This window comes from Zea mays, chromosome 3, assembly GCF_902167145.1.
Source record: "Zea mays cultivar B73 chromosome 3, Zm-B73-REFERENCE-NAM-5.0, whole genome shotgun sequence".
Taxonomy (NCBI): Eukaryota; Viridiplantae; Streptophyta; class Magnoliopsida; order Poales; family Poaceae; genus Zea; species Zea mays.
In genome coordinates, this window is record NC_050098.1 from 211,320,395 (window position 1) to 211,344,987 (window position 24,593).

At 50.0% G+C, this 24,593-nt stretch overlaps 2 protein-coding genes across 9 annotated transcripts; one reads left to right on the plus strand and one right to left on the minus strand.

Moving 5' to 3' along the window:
• Window positions 1-870: 870 nt before the first annotated feature.
• On the minus strand, window positions 871-24,427 carry LOC100274395 (uncharacterized). 8 transcript variants are annotated; one of them, XM_035965761.1, is made up of 6 exons: window positions 24,039-24,427; window positions 5,469-5,668; window positions 4,323-4,795; window positions 4,091-4,201; window positions 1,362-1,464; window positions 871-1,285 (listed from the first exon to the last, which is right to left on the minus strand). In XM_035965761.1, the coding sequence occupies exons 1-4, from the start codon at window positions 24,244-24,246 to the stop codon at window positions 4,150-4,152; spliced, it is 933 nt and encodes a 310-aa protein (XP_035821654.1). In that variant the 5' UTR covers window positions 24,247-24,427; the 3' UTR covers window positions 871-1,285; window positions 1,362-1,464; window positions 4,091-4,149. The 8 variants fall into 8 exon arrangements, with proteins under 8 accessions (XP_035821654.1, XP_008672533.1, XP_035821656.1 ...); XM_008674311.4 differs by having other exon boundaries at window positions 1,362-1,468; XM_035965763.1 differs by adding an exon at window positions 14,147-16,696 and having other exon boundaries at window positions 871-1,468; window positions 24,039-24,370.
• LOC103651301 (two-pore potassium channel 2) lies at window positions 1,475-4,084 on the plus strand. The gene is made up of 2 exons (XM_008676920.2): window positions 1,475-2,927; window positions 3,616-4,084. The coding sequence occupies exons 1-2, from the start codon at window positions 1,849-1,851 to the stop codon at window positions 3,758-3,760; spliced, it is 1,224 nt and encodes a 407-aa protein (XP_008675142.1). The 5' UTR covers window positions 1,475-1,848; the 3' UTR covers window positions 3,761-4,084.
• Window positions 24,428-24,593: the final 166 nt, after the last annotated feature.

Genomic DNA, 24,593 nt, shown 5'->3' on the forward strand with positions numbered 1-24,593 from the left:
CACAGACCGGCACGCTGAGTCGCTGACGCTGGTATGATGCACATGTTCTCCCTGCAGATCCTAACGAGGCGTGTGGGCGCTTGAGCCACCAACTTTCCTGCCGAGGTTTTACGGGCCGGCGGCGGGCGTGCCGCGTGCGGCAGCCAAGCCAGCAGGCAGCAGCGGCCAGCGGTCGGGCCTGGCGCTGGCGGCCTGGGCGGTCGCGCCTGGCGGCCTGGGCGCCGGTGGAAGACCTCGCTGTGAGGACGCGGGTGAGCCAGGGAGGAACGACGGGGGAGGGAGAGAGTACGCTTTACTGGACGTCTGGAAGTTTCTAGGCGCATGTAGCGACGGAAGCACACTGAGAAGTAGACCTGTCCGTCGATGCACTATCGTGTGGATGTGATTTTTTTGGCTGACGTGGATGAACGATGGCGCTGGTTTTGAACCGGCTTTGTATATAAGGAAATCTCTTTAAACCAACCAGGAGTTGCTGGTTTCTTTAGCGGCTCACAGAATGCATAAACAGACATGACATATGAACCGAATGGTAATTTCGGTGTGCACATTGTAATCCCTGTTTGAAGATTGACAATACTGATGTGCTTCCCTTATCATATGTTTAAGCTGTCTCCAGCAGCTTACCTATTCTATCTCTTATTTCAAACTTAATTCTGTGAACAGTGCAATTCTGTGAACAGTGCAGTCGATAATCTGTTGGAGACAGACTTAGCAGCTTACCTATTCTATCTCCTATTTCAAACTTAATTCTGTGAACACTGCAATTCTGTAAACAGTGCAGTCCATAATCTGTTGGAGACAGACTTAGACGAGCAAAACAGTGCAGTCCATATACAGGATCTGCTGTAGACAGTCTTAGGCGACATCAAATCCAGTGAAAGGGAGCTGCTGTCTGCTGTGCTGATAGACGTTCTATTTCTAGTAACATAATACATGCGGTATGCAAGGTTCAGGAAACAAAATAGAACCAGAAAAAAATTATCAAGGAGCATATAATAACAAATTAACAATCTCGCATTCTCATTTAGTACATGGATTCTTCTTGTTGTATAGTAGGTACAGAGACCCATCTTGGAGTTTTTCATCATCTGCACACTCATGTCAGAAAGCTTGAAGCATTGGATGGCATTGAAAATTATGAAGTGCTCGTGAAATATCTAGGCTGCAGGCCTGCAGCCTTCTCTATGCAAATGCACGCAGAGGGATGACCTGGATATGGTCGGCAACCAAGCTCATCCGGTCAAGATTTTTCGGCTTCAGAAGCTTTCAGTAAGTGCGACCTGTACTGTATATCCATAGCCGACAATGCGATCTCAGCACAGCAACAAATCGAAATGCTTCCATCCAGAGAAGAAGGTTACCCCGCATTCCCTCTAGTTGTTAGGCGGAGTAGTCCTGCGGAATATGGCACTGGGACCAACTTGCAAGATCCAACTACTGGTAAGCCATTGTCAACTTGGGTACCTACCTGCATCGAAGTGTAATTCAGGAACACATAGTTATGCACAGGCAGTGAACAAATAGGGTGATTCAGTCGACAGTCTCTGGTGCACGCCATATCCCACCACAAACACAGGGATTGCGAAGATAAAACTAGGGTTCTGTTTCAGACATCAGCAGAAAGAATATGTCAACCGTTCTCTCTCTTTCATCAGTTGCCTACTGCATCAGCTACCATGCAAGATACTAGAAACTACGTGATATAAATGTCGCAATAAATAAGAAAGATATGTTTCAAGATATGATGTAACCCAGCCCATTCATCCCAGAAATGCCAGGGAAGTGTACATCCCTGCTTGAACGCTTCCATCCTCAAGGTCTCGGCAGAACCACCATGGATATAAAGCGATGATCCAGCCTGAGAACTACAAGCTGCAACTAAGCGATCCAAGCTCCAATATGCCTTCCATGGACGAGCCTCTGTTACCTTTGGTCCAGCGTGACCAAAAGTACATTTCCAAGAAAGACAGAAGAAGCTCCTGTGATGTTCCAAGCAGGTGTGCAACTTCCTTTTCCCCAAGCAGCTATCTCAAAGCTAACTTCAGTACTCTCAATCATCTGCCGCCCACTGATGAAACTACCAGTACGGTACCCTCACCAAATATGCAGCGGGTGCACTCTTCACCTTCTATATTCACATCAAGCAAAGAAGCACACTGTGTGGATGAGCTTGGTGGCCAAAGCCATGCTGCTGCTGCTGCACAATATACGCCATCAATTGCAAGGCGGGCTATTGTCAGCGTCATCTTATACATCTCAATAGGGGTGCTTGTATACATGACAAATGTTGAAGGCTTCAAGGGGAAATCCACATTCAAGCTAGTGGATGCCCTTTACTTCACCATCATTAGTTTGTGCACAATAGGGTACGGTGACATAGTCCCCTGTACTACCTTCACAAAGGTGTTCACATGCTTGTTCCTACTAGTTGGTGTTCGTTTCATCGACCTAATGCTAAATGGGCTGTTGACAAATGTACTGGACAAGCAGAGAACAGTTCTACTTAGCACAATGGACGATAACAAGCTTAACAAGGTGTTTGACACCTACATGATTGATGCTAGGAAGAAAAGGTCAAGAGGGAGGATGAAAGTAATACTTGCATTATCGGTTGTAGCAGGCACTATCTCAATTTGCACAATCATAGTACATGAAGTTGAGGGTCTAAACTGGATCGATAGTTTCTATTTATCAGTCATTTCTGTTACAACGGTTGGATATGGAGACAAAAGCTTCTCAACAACAGCAGGAAGACTCACTGCCACTGTGTGCCTGTTGGTAAGCACTTTAGCAGTTGCAAAGGCCTTCTTGTTCCTAACAGACTTAAGGATGGACAAAAGGAACCGGCGGACTACAAAATGGATCCTCAAGAAGAAAATGGACAACGAGCCACTTGTTGGAGACCTAGAAAACCATCCTGCTGTAAGGTATGGTACAGTTTTCCATGAAAGATTATTTCATGAAAATTTATGATTTGCAGTTGCCTTTTAACAATTAATACCAGGAAGTTCTAAAAAATAATAAATACCTGAAAGGGAAGCGACTTTTCAGACAAACTTACTTATAACATGATGCCTATATTTAATTCAATGATTACATCATGGTCTTTTTGAAGTTATGTACTTTATTAATTCCTTACAGGACAAAGAGACAAAAAATGTTATTTCTTTTAACAACAAGGCACTGAATTTATCATTTTTTGAATTAAAAGTAAATTACTGTAAAGGTAGTTTATGCGCTGAAAATATAGGTTTAAAATCCTGAATGCAGTAGTAAACAAAAGGATCTTGATAAAAAAACTATATGCCCTCATTGCGACATGTACAACCTAACTTTTCTTTTGGAGTTTCTGATGAAACTAGGCCCAAAGTACTAGTTTCTAAAAAATGTCTGCAGTAGAGACACCAACATTCTACAAATAGAAAGACAGGTCAAGGTTACAAGACTGTGATGAACGTGACATGAACATCAACTCCTCACTGCCATAAATTAAATTTACTTTCTTTGCCCCCATATTGTATATTTCTTATTATATTAATTTGAAAGTCAGTCATATTCAATGTATATAGTAGTCGATGGCCATTCGTTAATAATCTGCTTGCTCCTTTGCAACAGCAAATCAGATTTTGTGATCTACAAGCTCAAAGAGATGGGGAAAATTGATGAGAAAGACATCAAAATGATCTCTGACCAGTTCGATCAGATAGAGTTTGGAAAATGTGAAAGGATCCCTCTGGCAGATATAATTGGAAAATTATGAATCTGGTATTTGTAACTTAGAAATATCCCATACCACGATGATATCCTCTTAGACCCTCGTATGCTTTGTGAAGTATTTAATACCCATGCATGTCATGAGTGTTCAAATACATTATCTGTTGCGGTTTAACTCAAATCTGAAAGTTGTGTGCTGTGGTTCAACTAAAGACTGCATTCATCTCCAGAATGTCTTAAAAAATGGAGAAATAACAAATTGTAAGATGTCTAGGTATACAGAAAGAAACACAATCAACCAACAGATACTATTCAATGCATTCATACATGTATTGGATTCCTGAGGTTTCCTTAAGCAATGAAGAGGCAAACTTACCCACGAAAAAGATGGTGGATGGATGACACTAATTCACTGTTTTGTAGTTTGCTATCATCTTAAGTCCCAGATTCAGTCTCTTCTACTATCATACCCAAAATCCTCGCAATCCTGAAATTGTTAGTTACTGTAATGAAGATCAAGGATATCTTGTGTAATGATGAAATGACTGTCATTAGAATGGAAAAGTTTGCACGATATGAATTTATCTGACTTTGCATCAAAGACTCACTTTTCTCTAGTTTCCTTTATAAGCATCTGTATGTCAGATAACCTTTGCCACTTGTCACTTCTCTGCTTCTCACTGCCCACCTCTTCAACTGATTGGGAATTGATGAACTGTTCAATTTCATATTCCAATGATTTCATCTGCAAATTAATATGCTCTATAAGGTCATCGTATGCTGAATGATTCTTTATGTAGTTTGCTGGGTCACTATTGTTCAAAAATGAGAAGCTATCAGACATCTGAAGTGCACTTTGCTCAGCGTCGTCAGCCATGCTTGCAATTGCATGTGCCTCATTTCTCAACTCAAAAGATTCCTTTTCAACTGATTTTGGGTGTGAATCGCTACTCCCAGCTCCATTGGTTCCAACATTGACTGTACTGGAGAAAACCCTTATCTTGTCATCAGAGTCTTCACCATTAGATGTCTCTGGACGCAAGGCATACTCAATTAACATGTTTTGCTTCATCGAAATTACCTGAATCCAACAAAATTGGTCATTCAGGGTTGCATATACCATAAGATTTAAGAACAGAAATTCACAACAATAAGTTCCCGAGTACTGCACTTATCCATAGTTGAAGCAAATACTTGTCAATTTCAGATTGTGATCAGAAGAATCACTGCATGAACAGTGAGTGTAACATACAAATTGTTGGCAACCCAGGCACCTGCAGAGGTGAGCAATCAGCTCACAAACTCACTCTCACAACTCACGGTTAGAGGTAGAAGAAGAACACTTGAGAACAGAGCACACACATAGCACAAGTCTGAATGTGCAGCAAATGAACTGCCTTGCTCTATTGCATCGCCTAGTAATCGGCTAGTATATATACAAATCTAGCGCCTCTATGGTACACTACTACATGACTTAGCTCAGCACCCAACTACTACTACATGGCTGATGTATGCCACTAGAAGGATGGCCTATTCACATACCTCTACAGTACTATAGATGGACAGCAAGAGCTGACCAAAATACCAATTCTGTGCTGCAGCAAAAGTTCAAAAGGGAGCAACAAATTATCTTACACAAATGCAAACAATGGCTTGTTCAGTAATTTAGTAACTGGAATGAAGCTAACGAATACACAACATTCTAGAAAAATAAATTAGTCACATTTTACAAGATAAAAAACCATGCCATTCACCTCACTAATCTTTGCCGAAAGCATGTCAAGCACCTCAATGCGCTCTTTAATGTTCTCTAGGGCTTTGGTCAATTTCTTCTTCTGCACAAGTAAATCCACAGCCTCGCTCTCTTTGCCCATTCGGACACTGGTTGCAGCTCGCTTCTTAAGATTCTCAGCCGCCTCAGTCAACCGCACAAGTCTTACCCTCTCGCTATTTGCTGTGAAAAAGGAAAAGAAAAGAAATTGTTACAAGGATGGTGTGCAGCTGAGCAAATGCTCAAGCCTGCACATTGGACTCATATCTGCATGTGAATTGTCAAGTCTCGTTCCAATGTCGTATGGTTACAATTTACACATCACTACATCACGTCAATCTAAAAGGGCTAGGTAGAAAAAACAGGTTTCTGGAGATAAATCAAACTGCACCTTTTGGGACAATGGGGGTCATACTTGGCAAGGTTATTAAAACGATAAACGTTGAAACGCTCATGGGTGAAGTTTTGACTTTTAAACATTTAAACGATAAACGAAGTTTAAATGTAGTTTTAAACAACATAGTAAAAATACCAATATATTATAATTTCAGACAATAACATGAAGTTAAATACCAAAACGTCAGTAGCTTACGAAAACAGAGGCAGATATGATGGGAGGAGTCGACTGTTGGGTGACGCAACCGGCTGCTAGCAAACAGAAGCGTGGAGAGAGGGCGGCACGGAGGGAGAGGGCAGCGCGAAAGGAGAGGAGCAACACGGACGACGCGGGCTCACGGCGCGGAGAAGCGTCTGTACACGTCGAGGAAGGAGGGCACACTCGGCGCGGAGGGAGAGAGAGAGGGCGCACAGGGTGCAGCGGACGTCAGCAACAACACCTTCAGGTGGCGGCAAGGTTTTAAAGTCGTCCGACTAATCGCGATTAGTCAGCCTTATCCCTAATGCGAGCTCGATTAGGGTCTTCGACTCGACTAGAGCGACTAGGAAGCGATTAGTCGTCCTAGTCACCGACTAATCGCGATTAGTCGTCCGACTAGGGGTTATGATCGACTAGTTATGCCTGTTTTGGGCTAGTAATCTGGTCTCTGTTATATAGGCCGGCCCACCATCTGTACACCACAAACACTGTTTTGCCCTACCTATACCAATAAGGTACACACATTACCAAAGGCGGATCTAGGCCTATGGCCACTAGGGCCCGAGCCCTACACTTAGGCTAAACAACATCTATAGGCCCATGAACCGACACCGGCATATCAACGGAAACTGCAGGCACAAACCCATGAATCGACATGCCAAGAATACACACACACATTACCAAAGGCGGATCTAGGCCTATGGCCACTAGGGCCCGAGCCCTACACTTAGGCTAAACAACATCTATAGGCCCATGAACCGACACCGGCATATCAACAGAAATTGCAGGCACAAACCCATGAATCGACATGCCAAGAATACACCGTGCTAGTCACCAGGGTTGTTAGACTACCCGTCTAGGATTCTAGGGTTTGGGGTGTTCCCCATGTAATTACCGTCTCACCCCTCACTGTAATGGGCCTGACCCAGTTACTAAGCCTATTAATACTACTCCCCATCCCTGGTTAGGGGTATGGGTTCGTGTTCCAACATGGTATCAAATTAGGTTTAGGTTTAGGTCCTGTCAGCTACAGCCGCCAGGGGCTTCTCCCAGTCCTGCAGCCGCCGCCGGCCTCCCTGCCCAGCCGCCGGAGCTCCCCTGCGCCGCCGCCTAGCCCCCCAGCCGCCGGCCTCTCCTCCCCCTCCCTCCCTGCCCCGCCGCCGGTCCTCTCTGCTTCCCACCTCTTCCCGGCCGCGCCCCCCCATCTCCGGCGTGCACCACCCGCCGTATCCGCGCGCGCCCTGCCAGAGCCAGCCGCCGGCGGCCCTCCTTCCCGCGCGCCCGGCCGCCTCAGGCCCGCGCCCCGACGCAACTCCGCGCCTTCTCCCTTTGCTCCCACCGGACCGCGCACCTGCGCCGTCTCCTCCAACCGCCGGTGCCGCGCGCGGCTTGTCTCCTTCCGCGCCAGCGCCGCCGGATCCGCCCCGGCTCGCTTCTTCCCCTTCTCCCTCGGCCGGCGTCCAGCCGCCTCTCCTCCCCTGCCGGTCGCGCCCCAGCCTGCGCGCCCTCCTCCCCCTTCGCCATCGCCGCCAGCAGCCCTCTGCTGCCCGCCGCCGCGCCCTCTGCCCATGGCGGACCTCCCCCCGGACGCGCACACCACCGGCCTGGCGCACCCGCCCCTGACCGCGGGCCTGGGCGCGGCCACCGCCTCCCTGGCCGCCGGCGTCGCCTCCCTGGGCCTCCCTGCTGCCGGCCAGACCCACCCCATGGGCCCCGGCCGCTCCGTGGCAGATGTCGAGGCTCCCTACATCGTCGGCCTCCGGCCCCTCCGTGACGTCTCTTCCCCGGCCCACCGTCGAGGCTCTCCACCAGGGTTCCCTGCCCTCGCGGCACCCCCCGGCACCGACTCCACTCTCGGCGACACCCTCGCTACGATCCAGGCGGCTGTGATGGCCTCGCGGGAGCGTGAGCGTGAGCGCGCCGCCTCCCTCGCCCTGGAGCGTGAGCGTGCCCTGGGTGCCGCTCTGACCACCCAGATGGCCACCACGCAGCGCCTCCTCGGCCGCCCGCCGGTCGCCTCTGTGGAACCCCCGGAGGACCCCCTCGCCTCTGACCTCGACGCCGACCTCATCGCTGCTCTCCACGCTCAAGCCGCTGGTCTGCACAACATCCGGGCTCTCGTGTCCGTGGTGTTGGATCCGGCGTCTCCCCACTACCCCCGTTGGCGAGGACAGGTCCTTCTCACGCTGCGGAGGTTCGTCCTCGACGACCACGTCCTCATCGACCACGACGCTCCGCCGCCTCGCTCCTGGTGCCTCATGGACAGCGTTGTCCTCTCGTGGCTCCACGGCACCATCACCGTTGAGCTCCAGGACATCATCCGCGACCAGGCGGACACTGCGCGCCAGGCGTGGCTCGCTCTCGAGGATCAGTTCCTCGGGAATCGGGATGCGCGGGCGCTCCACCTCGACGCCCAGTTCCACCTGTTCTCTCAGGGGGACCTCTCCGTGGGCGAATACTGCCGCCAGATGAAGGGCCTGGCTGACTCTCTCCGCGATCTCGGCGAGCCTGTTGCCGATCGTACCCTGGTGCTGAACCTCCTGCGTGGCCTCAGCCCTCGCTACGGCCACCTGAAGGCTCTCATCAAGCGGAGCGTGCCCTTCCCCACCTTCCACGCCGTGCGGAACGAGCTTCTCCTTGAGGAGCTCACCATGGCGAATGAGGCACCCACTCCTGCCTCGGCCCTCTACAGCACTCCTACCAGCGGTCTGCCACCTTCAGGGGGCCAGGCCACCCGTCCTCCGTCGACCGGGGCCCCCACCCGCCCTCCACCCGCCTTCCCGGCGGCCCCTCGTCCGACTTCCACGACCGACGGGGGTCGTCGCTCCCGCAAGGGCGGCCGTGGGAGTGGCGGCTCCTCCCGTGGTGGTCCCTCCGGCCGGGGTGGCGGCCACGCGTGGCCGTCATTCTACAACCCCTGGACCGGGACCATCGCCATGTGGCCGGGCCAGGCACCGCGTGCCTCCCGTCCTCCGGCGCCGGCCCTCCTGACTGCACCTCCCTACGGCGCGCCTCCTTACGGTGTCCCCGTCGTGCCCCAGGCCCCGCCCGCACTCCTGCCCCCGGGGACCCACACCTCGACGCCTTGGTCCCCGACGGCCGGTGGTTGGGACAACGCCTCCCTCGCTGTTGCCTTCAGCACCATGGCAATGACCCCACCCCCCTCCGACTGGGTGATCGACTCCGGTGCCTCGTACCACACCACTCCCACGACAGGCACGCTCTCTCGCTCTCATCCCCCCCTCCCCTCTCACCCATCCTCGATCGTCGTTGGAAACGGTTCCACTCTGCCAGTCACCTCAGTAGGTGCCTCGGTTCTCCCTGGGCCGTTTTACCTCAACGATGTTCTCATAGCTCCCCACATCACTCACAATCTTCTTTCCGTTCGTCGATTCACCACTAACAACTCTTGTTCCATTGAGTTTGACCCCCCTGGTTTTTCTGTGAAGGATCTGGCCACCAGGACCCTTCTCGCCCGCTGTGACAGCTCGGGGCCGCTCTACACGCTCCAGCCCTCCACCGCCGGCGTGTCTCCACCCCCTGTCCTGGTCTCCACCACCTCCTCCACCACATGGCATCGTCGTCTCGGCCATCCTGGACCAGACGTCATGACCAAGATTACCAGTAGTCTAGATCCTTCATGTAGTAGGGGACATTTTGAGGGTCTCTGTCATGCTTGTCAGTTAGGCCGACATACTCGTCTCCCATTTACTACTTCTTCTTCTCGGGCTGAGCAGGCTTTTGACCTGGTTCACTGTGATCTTTGGACCTCCCCTGTACTCAGTCTTTCTGGTTATAAATACTATTTGGTGATTTTGGATGATTTTTCCCATTTTCTCTGGACCTTCCCGCTTCGGTTGAAGTCGGACACATTCACCACCCTCACACACTTCTTCACCTAGGTATCCACTCAGTTTCGTCGCCCGGTCCGCGCCCTGCAGTGTGACAATGGACGCGAGTTCGATAACAACGCCTCTCGCTCTTTCTTCCTCACTCATGGCATCCAGTTGCGTCTCTCGTGCCCATACACCTCTGCACAGAACGGCCGCGTCGAACGCATGATCCGCACCACCACTAATATGCTCCGCTGCCTCCTCTTCCAGGCGTCTCTCCCTGCCAGCTACTGGGCAGAGGCCCTGCACACTGCCACCCACCTCCTCAACCGTCTTCCCTCGAAGGCGGTGCGCCACCCTACCCCCCACTTCGCCCTATACGGCACAGCCCCTTCCTATGACCACCTTCGCGTGTTCGGCTGTGCCTGCTACCCTAACACTTCCGCTACCGCTCCACATAAGCTTTCTCCTCGCTCCACCCGCTGTCTATTCCTTGGCTACTCCCCTGACCACAAGGGGTACCGGTGTCTGGACCTCACCTCCCACCGCATCATCATCTCTCGTCATGTCATCTTCGACGAAGATGTGTTTCCCCTTGCTGGCTCCACCCCACCCACCGATCTTGACTCCCTCCTCGAGTCCGATCCGATTCCTTCCCCACCTCCGGCTCCCCGTCTTGCGCCGTTACCTGCTCCTCGTGCGGCCACTACGACCTCTTCCGCGCCTCGCACGGCCCCGTCGACCCCGCCTGCGCCACGCGCGGCCCCGTCGATTCTGCCTGCGCCACGCGCGGCCCCGTCGACCCCGCCTGCGCCACGCGCGGCCCCGTCGACACCGCCTGCGCCACGCGCGGCCCCGTCGACACCGCCTGCGCCACGCGCGGCCCCGTCGACTCCGGCTCGCTTCGCCAACCCCGCACTCGTCTACCATCGCCGCGGCCACGCCACTACCTCAGCGCCCCCCGACTCGGGCCCGTCGACGAACGCGGCCCGGTTCGCCGACCCCGCCGTCGTCTATCACCGCCGCGAGCCGGCCCCACCAGCCGCTCCCGACGTTCCGGCGGTTCGCTCCGAGTCGTCCGTTTACCACCCGGTCGCCATCCACCGCGACCCCGGGCACGTCCACCCGATGGTGACTCGGCGCGCTGCTGGCGTTCTCCGCCCCGTCGACCGGCTAATCCTGGCAGCTGCTACGTCTAGCACTCCACCCGACGCTTCCCCGGTGCCCTCCTCCGTTCGCACTGCCCTCGCCGACCCACATTGGCGTCGTGCTATGGAGGAGGAGTACGCGGCCCTCCTGGCCAACCACACCTAGGACCTGGTGCCGCGTCCACCAGGCACCAACGTGGTCACTGGCAAGTGGCTATTTCGCCACAAGCTGACCTCGGACGGCTCCCTCGACCGCTACAAGGCCCGTTGGGTCCTTCGGGGCTTCACCCAGCGCCTCGGAGTGGACTACGACGAGACCTTCAGCCTTGTCGTCAAGTTCGCCACTGTTTGCGCCGTCCTTTCCCTCGCCCTCTCCCGCGACTGGGCGATCCATCAGCTCAATGTCAAGAATGCCTTCCTCCATGGCACTCTGACGGAGACTGTCTACTGCAGCTGATAGTCGCCTAGAGGGGGGGGGGGGGGTGAATAGGGCGAAACTGAAATTTTACAAATATAAACACAACTACAAGCCGGGTTAGCGTTAGAAATATAAACGAGTCCGCGAGAGAGGGCGCAAAACAAATCGCAAGCAAATGAAGAGTGTGACACACGGATTTGTTTTACCGAGGTTCGGTTCTCGCAAACCTACTCCCCGTTGAGGAGGCCACAAAGGCTGGGTCTCTTTCAACCCTTCCCTCTCTCAAACGGTCCCTCCGACCGAATGAGCTTCTCTTCTCAAATCAAAGCCGGGAAACAAAACTTCCCCGCAAGGGCCACCACACAATTGGTGCCTCTTGCCTTGATTACAATTGAGTGATGATCACAAGAACAAGTGAGAAAGAAAAAGAAGCAATCCAAGCGCAAGAGCTCAAAAGAATACGGCAAATCTCTCTCGCTAATCACTTAAAGCCTTATGTGGAATTGGAGAGGATTTGATCTCTTTGGTGTGTCTAGAATTGAATGCCTAGCTCTTGTAAGTGGTTGAGAAGTGGAAAACTTGGATGCAATGAATGGTGGGGTGGTTGGAGTATTTATAGCCCCAACCACCAAACTTGACCGTTGGTGGAGGCTGTCTGTTTGATGGCGCACCGGACAGTCCGGTGCACACCGGACATGTCCGGTGCACACCGGACATGTCCGGTGCCCCAGCCACGTCACCAGTTCCGTTGGATTCCGACCGTTGGAGCTTCTGACTTGTGGGCCTGCCTGGATGTCCGGTGCACACCGGACAAGTACTGTTTACTGTCCGGTGTGCCAGTATGGGCACGCCTGACTTCTGCGCGCGCTGCGCGCGCATTTAATGCGCCGCAGGTAGCCGTTGGCGCGGTGATAGCCGTTGCTCCGGAGTTGCACCGGACAGTCCGGTGCACACCGGACATGTCCGGTGAATTATAGCGGACTAGCCGTTGGAGATTCCCGAAGCTGGCGAGTTCCTGAGGCCGCTCTTCCTTGGCGCACCGGACACTGTCCGGTGTACACCGGACAGTCCGGTGAATTATAGCGCGAGTGCCTCTGGAAATTCTCGAAGGTGGCGAGTTCGAGTTGGAGTCCTCTGGTGCACCGGACATGTCCGGTGGTGCACCGGACACTGTCCGGTGGCACACCGGACAGTCCGGTGTGCCAGACCAGAGGTGCCTTCGGTTGGCCCTTTGCTCTTTTGTTGAACCCAACTCTTGGTCTTTTTATTGGCTAAGTGTGAACCTTTAGCACCTGTATAACTTATACACTAGAGCAAACTAGTTAGTCCAATTATTTGTGTTGGGCAATTCAACAACCAAAATTATTTAGGAACTAGGTGTAAGCCTAATTCCCTTTCAATCTCCCCCTTTTTGGTGATTGATGCCAACACAAACCAAAGCAAATATAGAAGTGCATATTTGAACTAGTTTGCATAATGTAAGTGCAAAGGTTGCTTGGAATTGAGCCAATATAAATACTTACAAGATATGCATGGATTGTTTCTTTCATTTTTGACATTTTGGACCACGCTTGCACCACATGTTTTGTTTTTGCAAATTCTTTTGTAAATCCTTTTCAAAGTTCTTTTGCAAATAGTCAAGGGTAAATGAGTAAGATTTTGCAAAGCATTTTCAAGATTTGAAATTTTCTCCCCCTGTTTTAAATGCTTTTCCTTTGACTAAACAAAACTCCCCTAAATGAGATCCTCCTCTTAGTGTTCAAGAGGGTTTTGATATATCATTTTTGAAATACTACTTTCTTCCCCTTTTGAACATAATGGGATACCAATTGAAAAATATTCTTTGAAAAGACTAAGGTTTTGAAATTGGTGGGAGTGCGGTCCTTTTGCTTTGGGCTCATAATCTCTCCCCCTTTGGCATGAATCGCCAAAAACGGAACCATTAGAGCCCTCGAAGTAATTTCTTCCCCTTTGGTTATAAACAAATGAGTTAAGATTATACCAAAGATGAAGTCCTTTTGCTCTCTCCCCCAAAGATGGAGAGTGGCTTGGTAAAGATATCGGCTAATTGATATTTAGTATTAATGTATGAAATCTTGATATCCCCCTTTTGTTGGTGATCCCTAAGAAAATGATACCGAATGACTATGTGCTTAGTGCGGCTATGCTCGACGGGATTGTCGGCCATTTTGATTGCACTCTCATTATCACATAGCAAAGGGTCTTTGGTTAATTTGTAACCGTAGTCCCGCAGGGTTTGCCTCATCCAAAGTAGTTGCGCGCAACAATGACCTGCGGCAATGTACTCGGCTTCGGCGGTGGAAAGAGCGACCGAATTTTGCTTCTTTGAAGCCCAAGACACAAAGGATCTCCCCAAAAACTGGCAAGTCCCCGATGTGCTCTTCCTATTAATTTTACACCCCGCCCAATCGGCATCCGAATATCCAATCAAATCAAATGTGGATCCCCTAGGATACCAAAGCCCAAACTTAGGAGTATAAGCCAAATATCTCAAGATTCGTTTTACGGCCGTAAGGTGAGCTTCCTTAGGGTCGGCTTGGAATCTTGCACACATGCATACGGAAAGCATAATGTCCGGTCGAGATGCACATAAATAAAGCAATGATCCAATCATCGACCGGTATACCTGTTGATCCACGGACTTACCTCCCGTGTCGAGGTCGAGATGCCCGTTGGTTCCCATGGGTGTCTTGATGAGTTTGGCATCCTTCATTCCAAACTTGCTTAGAATATCTTGAGTGTACTTGGTTTGGCTTAGGAAGGTGCCCTCTTGGAGTTGTTTCACTTGAAATCCTAGAAAGTACTTCAACTCCCCCATCATAGACATCTCGAACTTTTGTGTCATGATCCTACTAAACTCTTCACAAGTAGATTCGTTAGTAGACCCAAATATAATATCATCAACATAGATTTGACATACAAACAAATCATTCTCAAGTGTTTTGGTAAAGAGCGTAGGATCGGCCTTTTCGACTTTGAAGCCATTAGCAATAAGGAAATCTCTAAGGCATTCATACCATGCTCTTGGGGCTTGCTTGAGCCCATAAAGCGCCTTAGAGAGCTTATAGACATGGTTAGGGTACTCACTATCTTCAAAGCCGGGAGGTTGCTCAACATAGACCTCTTCCTTGATTGGTCCATTGAGGAAAGCACTTTTCACGTCCATTTGATAAAGCTTAAAGCCATGGTAAGTAGCATAGGCCAATAATATGCGAATTGACTCAAGCCTAGCTACGGGTGCATAGGTTTCACCGAAATCCAAACCTTCGACTTGGGAGTATCCCTTGGCCACAAGTCGTGCTTTGTTCCTTGTCACCACACCATGCTCATCTTGCTTGTTGCGGAAAACCCATTTGGTTCCTACAACATTTTGATTAGGACGTGGAACTAAATGTCATACCTCATTTCTAGTGAAGTTGTTGAGCTCCTCTTGCATCGCCACCACCCAATCCGAATCTTGTAGTGCTTCCTCTACCCTGTGTGGCTCAATAGAGGAAACAAACGAGTAATGTTCACAAAAATGTGCAACACGAGATCTAGTAGTTACCCCCTTATGAATGTCGCCGAGGATGGTGTCGACGGGGTGATCTCGTTGTATTGCTTGGTGGACTCTTGGGTGTGACGGCCTTGGTTCTTGCTCATCCTCCTTTTCTTGATCATTTGCATCTCCCCCTTGATTATTGCCATCATCATGAGGTGGCTCATCTTCTTGATCTTGCCCTTCATCAACTTGAGCCTCATCCTCATTTTGAGTTGGTGGAGATGCTTGCGTGGAGGAGGACAGTTGATCTTGTGCATGTGGAGGCTCTTTGGATTCCTTAGGACACACATCCCCAATGGACATGTTCCTTAGCGCTATGCACGGAGTCTGTTCTTCACCTGTCTCATCAAGATCAACTTGCTCTACTTGAGAGCCATTAGTCTCATCAAACACAACGTCACAAGAAACTTCAACAAGTCCTGAGGACTTGTTAAAGACTCTATATGCCCTTGTGTTTGAGTCATATCCTAGTAACAAGCCTTCTACAGTTTTAGGAGCAAATTTAGATTTTCTACCTCTTTTAACAAGAATAAAACATTTGCTACCAAAAACTCTAAAATATGAAATATTTGGCTTTTTACCGGTTAGGAGTTCATAGGATGTCTTCTTGAGGATTCGGTGAAGATATAACCGGTTGATGGCGTAGCAGGCGGTGTTGACCGCCTCGGCCCAAAACCGATCCGAAGTCTTGTACTCATCAAGCATGGTCCTTGCCATGTCCAATAGAGTTCGATTCTTCCTCTCCACTACACCATTTTGTTGAGGTGTGTAGGGAGAAGAGAACTCATGCTTGATGCCCTCCTCCTCAAGAAAGTCTTCTATTTGTGAGTTTTTGAACTCCGTCCCATTGTCGCTTCGAATTTTCTTGATCCTTAAGTCGAACTCATTTTGAGCCCGTCTCAAGAATCCCTTTAAGGTCTCTTGGGTTTGAGATTTTTTCTGTAAAAAGAATACCCAAGTGAAGCGAGAATAATCATCCACAATAACTAGACAGTATTTACTTCCGCCGATGCTTATGTAAGCGATCGGGCCGAATAGGTCCATGTGTAGGAGCTCCAGTGGCCTGTCACTAGTCATGATGTTCTTGTGTGGATGATGAGTCCCAACTTGTTTCCCGGCTTGGCATGCGCTACAAATCCTTTTTTCTCAAAATGTACATTTGTTAGTCCTAAAATGTGCTCTCCCTTTAGAAGCTTGTGAAGATTCTTCATTCCAACATGGGCTAGTCGGCGGTGCCAGAGCCAACTCAAGTTAGTCTTAGCAACCAAGCAAGTGTCGAGTTCAGCTCTATCAAAATCTACCAAGTATAGCTGACCCTCTAACACTCCCTTGAATGCTATTGAATCATCACTTCTTCTAAAGACAGTAACACCTACATCAGTAAATAGACAATTGTAGCCCATTTGACATAATTGGGATACGGAAAGCAAATTGTAATCTAAAGAATCTACAAGAAAAACATTGGAAATAGTATGGTCAGGTGATATAGCAATTTTACCCAATCCTTTGACCAAACCTTGATTTCCATCCCCGAATGTGATAGCTCGTTGGGGATCTTGGTTTTTCTCATATGAGGAGAACATCTTCTTCTCCCCTGTCATGTGGTTTGTGCACCCGCTGTCGAGTATCCAACTTGAGCCCCCGGATGCATAAACCTACAAAACGATTTTAGTTCTTGATTTTAGGTACCCAAACGGTTTTGGGTCCTTTGGCATTAGAAACAAGAACTTTGGGTACCCAAACACAAGTCTTGGAGCCCTTGTGTTTGCCCCCAACAAACTTGGCAACTACCTTGCCGGATTTGTTAGTTAAAACATACGATGCATCAAAAGTCTTAAATGAAATGTCATGATCATTTGATGCACTTGGAATTTTCTTTCTAGGCAACTTAGCACGGGTTGGTTGCCTAGAGCTAGATGTCTCACCCTTATACATAAAAGCATGGTTAGGGCCAGAGTGAGACTTCCTAGAATGAATTTTCTTAATTTTGCTCTCGGGATAACCGGCAGGGTACAAAATGTAACCCTCGTTATCCTGAGGCATGGGAGCCTTGCCCTTAACAAAGTTAGACAAGTTCTTAGGGGGAGCACTAAGTTTGACATTGTCTCCCCTTTGGAAGCCAATGCCATCCTTAATGCCAGGGCGTCTCCCATTATAGAGCATACTTCTAGCAAATTTAAACTTTTCATTTTCTAAGTTATGCTCGGCAATTTTAGCATTTAATATTGCTATATGATCATTTTGTTGTTTAATTAAAGTCATGTGATCATGAATAGCATTAATATCAACATCTCTACATCTAGTACAAATAGAAGTGTGCTCAACGGTAGATGTAGAGGGTTTGCAAGATTTTAATTCAACAACCTTAGCATGCAACATATCATTCTTAGTTCTAAGGTCGGAAATAGTAGTATTGCAAACATCAAAATCTTTAGCCTTAACAATTAAATTTTCATTTTCTACTCTAAGGCTAGCAAAAGAATCATTCAATTCCTTAATCTTAGCAAGCAAATCATCATTATCATTTCTAAGATTGGGAATTGAGACATCACAAACATGAGAATCAACCTTAGCAATTAATCTAGCATTTTCATTTCTAAGGTTGTCAATAGTCTCATGGCAAGTGCTTAGCTCACTAGACAATTTTTCACATTTTTCAACTTGTAGAGCATAAGCATTTTTAACCTTAACATGCTTTTTATTTTCCTTGATTAGGAAGTCCTCTTGGGAGTCCAAGAGATCATCCTTCTCATGGATGGCACTAATTAATTCATTTAATTTCTCCTTTTGTTGCATGTTTAGGTCGGCAAAAAGGGTACGCAAATTATTCTCCTCATCACTAGCATCATCATCACTAGAGGATTCATATTTAGTGGAGGATTTAGATTTAACCTTCTTCCTTTTGCCGTCCTTTGCCATGAGGCACTTGTGGCCGACGTTGGGGAAGAGGAGTCCCTTGGTGACGGCGATGTTGGCGGCGTCTTCGTCGGAGGAGGAGTCGGTGGAGCTCTCGTCCGAGTCCCACTCCCGGCAAACATGGGCATCGCCGCCCTTCTTCTTGTAGTACCTCTTCTTTTCTCTCCTCTTTCCCTTCTTGTCGTCGCCCCTGTCACTGTCACTAGATATAGGACATTTTGCAATGAAATGACCGGGCTTACCACACTTGTAGCAAACTTTCTTGGAACGGGATTTGTAATCCTTCCCCCTTCCGTTGCTTGAGGATTTGGCGAAAGCTTTTGATGATTAAAGCCATTTCCTCATTGTCGAGTTTGGAGGCGTCAATTGGTTGTCTACTCGGTGTAGACTCCTCCTTCTTCTCCTCCGTCGCCTTAAATGCCACCGGTTGTGCTTCGGACGTGGAGGGTTCATCAAGCTCGTTGATCTTCTTGGAGCCCTTGATCATACATTCAAAGCTCACAAAATTCCCGATAACTTCCTCGGGGGTCATTTGAGTATATCTAGGATTACCACGAATTAATTGAACTTGAGTGGGGTTAAGGAATATGAGTGATCTAAGAATAACCTTAACCACCTCGTGGTCATCCCACTTCTTGCTCCCGAGGTTGCGCACTTGGTTCACCAAAGTCTTGAGCCGGTTGTACATGTCTTGTGGCTCTTCCCCTTGGCGAAGTCGAAAGCGACCGAGCTCCCCCTCGATCGTTTCCCGCTTGGTGATCTTTGTTAGTTCATCACCCTCGTGCGCGGTCTTGAGGAGGTCCCAAATTTCCTTTGCATTCTTCAATCCTTGCACCTTGTTGTATTCCTCTCTATTTAGAGAGGCCAAGAGTATGGTTGTGGCTTGGGAGTTGAAGTGCTCGATTTGGGCCACCTCGTCCTCATCATAATCCTCATCCCCTATGGATGGTACCTGTGCTCCAAACTCAACAACATTCCATATACTTTTGTGGAGTGAGGTTATGTGAAATTTCATTAAATCACTCCACATAGCATAATCTTCGCCATTAAAGGTTGGCGGTTTGCCTAATGGAACGGAAAGTAATGGAGTATGTCTAGATGTACGAGGATAGTGTAAGGGGATCTTACTAAACTTCTTACGCTCGTGTCGTTTAGAAGTTACGGAGGGCGCATCGGAGTCGGAGGTCGACGTTGATGAAGTGTCGGTTTCGTAGTAGACCACCTTCCTCATCCTCTTGTGCTTGTCGCCTTTCCGATGTGACTTGTGGGAAGAAGATTTTTCCTTCTTCTCTTTGTGGTGAGAAGAGGAAGATCTTTTCTCCTTCCGTTTGGAGGAGTCCTTCTTCTTCTCCTTCCTCTTCGTGCGGGACTCTTCCGATGAAGTGCTCCCTTGGCTTGTAGTGGGCTTGTCGCCGGTTTCCATCTCCTTCTTGGTGTGATCTCCCGACATCACTTCGAGCGGTTAGGCTCTAATGAAGCACCGGGCTTTGATACCACTTGATAGTCGCCTAGAGGGGGGGTGAATAGGGCGAAACTGAAATTTTACAAATATAAACACAACTACAAGCCGGGTTAGCGTTAGAAATATAAACGAGTCCGCGAGAGAGGGCGCAAAACAAATCACAAGCAAATGAAGAGTGTGACACACGGATTTGTTTTACCGAGGTTCGGTTCTCGCAAACCTACTCCCCGTTGAGGAGGCCACAAAGGCCGGGTCTCTTTCAACCCTTCCCTCTCTCAAACGGTCCCTCCGACCGAATGAGCTTCTCTTCTCAAATCAAAGCCGGGAAACAAAACTTCCCCGCAAGGGCCACCACACAATTGGTGCCTCTTGCCTTGATTACAATTGAGTGATGATCACAAGAACAAGTGAGAAAGAAAAAGAAGCAATCCAAGCGCAAGAGCTCAAAAGAACACGGCAAATCTCTCTCGCTAATCACTTAAAGCCTTATGTGGAATTGGAGAGGATTTGATCTCTTTGGTGTGTCTAGAATTGAATGCCTAGCTCTTGTAAGTGGTTGAGAAGTGGAAAACTTGGATGCAATGAATGGTGGGGTGGTTGGGGTATTTATAGCCCCAACCACCAAACTTGACCGTTGGTGGAGGCTGTCTGTTTGATGGCGCACCGGACAGTCCGGTGCACACCGGACATGTCGGGTGCCCCAGCCACGTCACCAGTTCCGTTGGATTCCGACCGTTGGAGCTTCTGACTTGTGGGCCTGCCTGGATGTCCGGTGCACACCGGACAAGTACTGTTTACTGTCCGGTGTGCCAGTATGGGCACGCCTGACTTCTGCGCGCGCTGCGCGCGCATTTAATGCGCCGCAGGTAGCCGTTGGCGCGGTGATAGCCGTTGCTCCGGAGTTGCACCGGACAGTCCGGTGCACACCGGACATGTCCGGTGAATTATAGCGGACTAGCCGTTGGAGATTCCCGAAGCTGGCGAGTTCCTGAGGCCGCTCTTCCTTGGCGTACCGGACACTGTCCGGTGTACACTGGACAGTCCGGTGAATTATAGCGCGAGTGCCTCTGGAAATTCTCGAAGGTGGCGAGTTCGAGTTGGAGTCCTCTGGTGCACCGGACATGTCCGGTGGTGCACCGGACACTGTCCGGTGGCACACCGGACAGTCCGGTGTGTGACAGTCCGGTGTGCCAGACCAGAGGTGCCTTCGGTTGGCTCTTTGCTCTTTTGTTGAACCCAACTCTTGGTCTTTTTATTGGCTAAGTGTGAACCTTTAGCACCTGTATAACTTATACACTAGAGCAAACTAGTTAGTCCAATTATTTGTGTTGGGCAATTCAACAACCAAAATTATTTAGGAACTAGGTGTAAGCCTAATTCCCTTTCAGCAGCCAGCCCACCGGCTTCGTCGACGCTGACCGTCCGGATCTGGTTTGCCGGCTGAATAGGTCCCTGTACGGCCTCAAACAGGCGCCACGGGCTTGGTACAGTCGCTTCGCCTCCTACCTGGCCTCCATCGGCTTCGTCGAGGCCAAGTCGGACACGTCCATGTTCATCTACCGGCGCGGCGACGACACCATCTACCTCCTGCTCTACGTCGACGACATTGTGCTCACGGCATCCACCGCCGACCTTCTTCATCGCACTATTGTCGCCCTTCAGCGGGAGTTCGCGATGAAGGACCTGGGGCCCCTACACCACTTCCTCGGCATCACCGCCGAACGTCGGCCTCAGGGTCTCTTCCTCCACCAGCGCCAGTACGCCATCGACATCCTGGAGCGGGCTGGCATGTCTGACTGCAAGCCCTGCTCCACGCCTGTCGACACTCAGGCGAAGCTCTCTGAGGACGACGGGCCTCCGGTCGCCGACGCGACGTCATACCGGAGCCTCACCGGCGCGCTCCAGTACCTCACGTTCTCCAGGCCCGACATCGCTTACGCCGTCCAGCAGGTGTGCCTGCATATGCACACTCTGCGGGAGCCCCATCTCACTGCGCTCAAGCGGATTCTGCGCTACCTCCGCGGCTCCCTCGACTACGGCCTCCTACTCCGCCCATCCCCGACGTCGGAGCTCGTGGTCTACACCGACGCTGACTGGGCTGGCTGTCCCGACACGCGCCGGTCCACCTCCGGCTACGCCGTGTTCCTGGGCGCCAACCTCGTCTCTTGGGCCGCCAAGAGGCAGCCCGTCGTCTCTCGCTCCAGCGCTGAGGCCGAGTACCGTGCTGTGGCCAACGGTGTGGCAGAGGCCTCCTGGCTGCGCCAGCTCCTCCACGAGCTCCACAGTCCTCTCCAGCGCGCCACACTCGTCTACTGCGACAACGTCAGTGCGGTCTACCTCTCCACCAACCCCGTGCAGCATCAGCGCACGAAGCACGTAGAGATCGACCTCCACTTCGTCCGCGAGCGTGTCGCTGCCGGTGACGTTCGGGTTCTCAGCGTCCCCACCACGCTGCAGTTCGCCGACATCTTCACCAAGGGACTACCGTCGAGTGTATTCTTAGACTTTCGTTCCAGTCTCAACATCTGTACAGGATAGAGTTGTGACTGCGGGGGGGTGTTAGACACCGTGCTAGTCACCAGGGTTGTTAGACTACCCGTCTAGGATTCTAGGGTTTGGGGTGTTCCCCATGTAATTACCGTCTCACCCCTCACTGTAATGGGCCTGGCCCAGTTACTAAGCCTATTAATACTACTCCCCATCCCTGGTTAGGGGTATGGGTTCGTGTTCCAACAAGGGTTAGGCTTAGGCAGGCGGCGGGGCGACGACCGGTGACGCGGCGACAGCGAGGCAGGCAGCGGCACGGTGGCGGGTGGTAATGCGATGGCGCCACGGCGAGCAGGCGTGGTTTTCTCCAACCGCATCGCTGACTCCCTCCTTGACTCCCTCGCTGGGCAACGGTATGTTTCCATAGCCACCGCCGCTACGAATGTCACCTACAAGTTCATGTGTAGCCACGCCAGCAGCACCACATTTAAACCATGGATGCGACATATGTGGACTAGTGGAGGAGAAATCAATCTTCGGCATGCAAATGTTCTATTCTGTGCAGGATAGTGAAATTGGTATACAAATGAGTTTTCAGTGGAGAATGTACTGTGCTTAGCTTGTTCTTAGATCATTTAAATCATTGTTGTCCACTTTATTCGGTTGTTACATGTTACCAAAACCAAATATCAGTAACATTTTCTTTTCAGTCATTAGCAAAGCCAAAGGGCAGGTTCTAATACAGTCATATAGAGATGCTTCACATGTCAACATGTTCAAATGAGTGGTACACTTAGTTCTTACAAGTTTATACTTTATAGTTCGTTTTCTTTGACTGTGTATGCAACAACATAATATCATTTAATTCCAGAAAGACTTCCTATTGTTGATAAAAGCAACCCAAATAATTAATGAATTGATCATTGAGACGAACATATATCATTTTCTTAATTAGGTAACCACTTATTTAAGTTAATTTTATGTTAATTGCAATTATTGTGTTCAAATGGAATTCATATGTGCCACCAGCTATATATTTGTGTGATTTCAAAAATTTAGTTGATATAAATAATTTGTAGTGTTATATCCGGCCCTACACTAATAGAGTTCCTGGCTCCGCCACTGCACATTACGCACACTCGCGCGTGCGCCCTTCTCCAGCGCCGCCACCCCTTCTCCGGTGTCGCCGCCCCTTGCCCATCGCTGACGCCTGCTGTGCTCTGACGACCCTCTGCTCGAGCAGTAGGAGCGCCCCCTCCGGCCCTCTATCACTCGGCGGCTGCAGTCTGCAGAGCCCCCCCCCCCTACAACACACGCCCGTTCTCCTCTGTTGTCTGTTCAGCCCCGACCAGGCGAGTAGGCGACAACTCCTCTATTCAAAATTCAGAGACCGAGATGAGCACCTCTTCAAACGGTAATTGCTCTGTAATTTTGGTTGTTCAGTGTTCACTTATTGAGCAGTATTGTGTCTACCTTGGCCTCCTCTTGAGTTGCGCTTCGCTTCATTGTTTGGCATTCTAATAATTCCTGGAGTTGAAATTAGTGCACTATTGTATAATCCAAGGCAAGTGATTTTTACCTTTTAGTGAAAACATGCTTGTACAGTTATATTGTGATATTGTCAGTAGATCTGCAATATAGTATAATGTTGTACTGTTGTCTTGCTACAGCTATAGTGTACTGCTGTCCTGCAGTCATGCTACAAATATATATATACACACATGGTACTTTTATAGGTGAACGACTATAGGACGACTAGAAGCTCGACTAATCGAGCAAATCGACGACTAATCATGATTAGTCACCTTATCGTTGCTCATGCGACTAGAGTACTTGCCGACTTTAAAACCTTGGGTGGCGCTACTAGCCATCAGGCTTCAGGGCGGGGGGAGTAGGGCAAGCGTGTGAAGACTGGTCCGGATTGGACCAAAAGTAACTAGCAGATTGAGCCCAAAGATAGTTAATGATCTGTTTCAACCTTTAATTAACGTTTTGACATTTAGGGTAGTTTTAATAACACTGATACTTGACACTCGATGAAATGAGAGGTGCCAGGAAATCAGGACGGTGAAACAGGAGTATGCTCTGGTCCCATGAACACAACATTAAGAATTCCAGTGTAGATATGTTACCTTTGGATTGGGTGAGGTCGGCTTCGGCGTGGAGCTGGAGGAGCTCCTCCCTTAGGCGCCTGAACGTCGGCGGGGTCCGTTCGCCGCCGACTCCGGTAGACGTCGCCAGGACTACGGCGAACCGCGGAGGAGTCACCCCTGGGCGCCGCCTCCATCCGGCAAGGACAGCAGTTGCCCGAAGCGGCGTGAGCGTGACGGCGAAGGCCATCTCCTGCACACTCCCAGGCTCCCAGCAAGCAGCGCACCCTCGTCGGCAGAGGCCTACTCTACTCCTCCCGCCGCGGTGGACCGGGCCGCGCCGGATGCAGTGCACGCAGGCCGCAACGGGTGCGAGTGCGAATCTGGAAGCGGAAAATACATGTATGTAACGTTCTGTTGAAGGCGTATGGCACGTGGTCGTGCCAAATCCTCCGGGGTCCAAATCACCGCAACTGCTGATATTGTCCAAACGCTACGGGGCTACGGGCCGACCGAGCGGCCTGAGGCTTGGCACAGTTTTGGCCCGGTACCAGCCCAGCCCACTTCGTATCGTGTCTGTGTCGGCTCGAGGCCCGA

Excerpts from the sequence above, each read along its gene's own strand:
- LOC100274395 (XM_035965763.1), bottom strand. The coding sequence starts at position 14,666 with ATGGACGTGAAAAGTGCTTTCCTCAATGGACCAATCAAGGAAGAGGTC. Across the intron at positions 5,669-14,146 it reads TCTCGACCTCGACACGGGAG|CAAATAGCGAGAGGGTAAGA; the intron begins GTAAGTCCGTGG and ends CCTTTTTCACAG. Across the intron at positions 4,202-4,322 it reads ATAAAGGAAACTAGAGAAAA|GATTGCGAGGATTTTGGGTA; the intron begins GTGAGTCTTTGA and ends TAACAATTTCAG.
- LOC103651301 (XM_008676920.2), top strand. The coding sequence starts at position 1,849 with ATGATCCAGCCTGAGAACTACAAGCTGCAACTAAGCGATCCAAGCTCC. Across the intron at positions 2,928-3,615 it reads GAAAACCATCCTGCTGTAAG|CAAATCAGATTTTGTGATCT; the intron begins GTATGGTACAGT and ends CCTTTGCAACAG.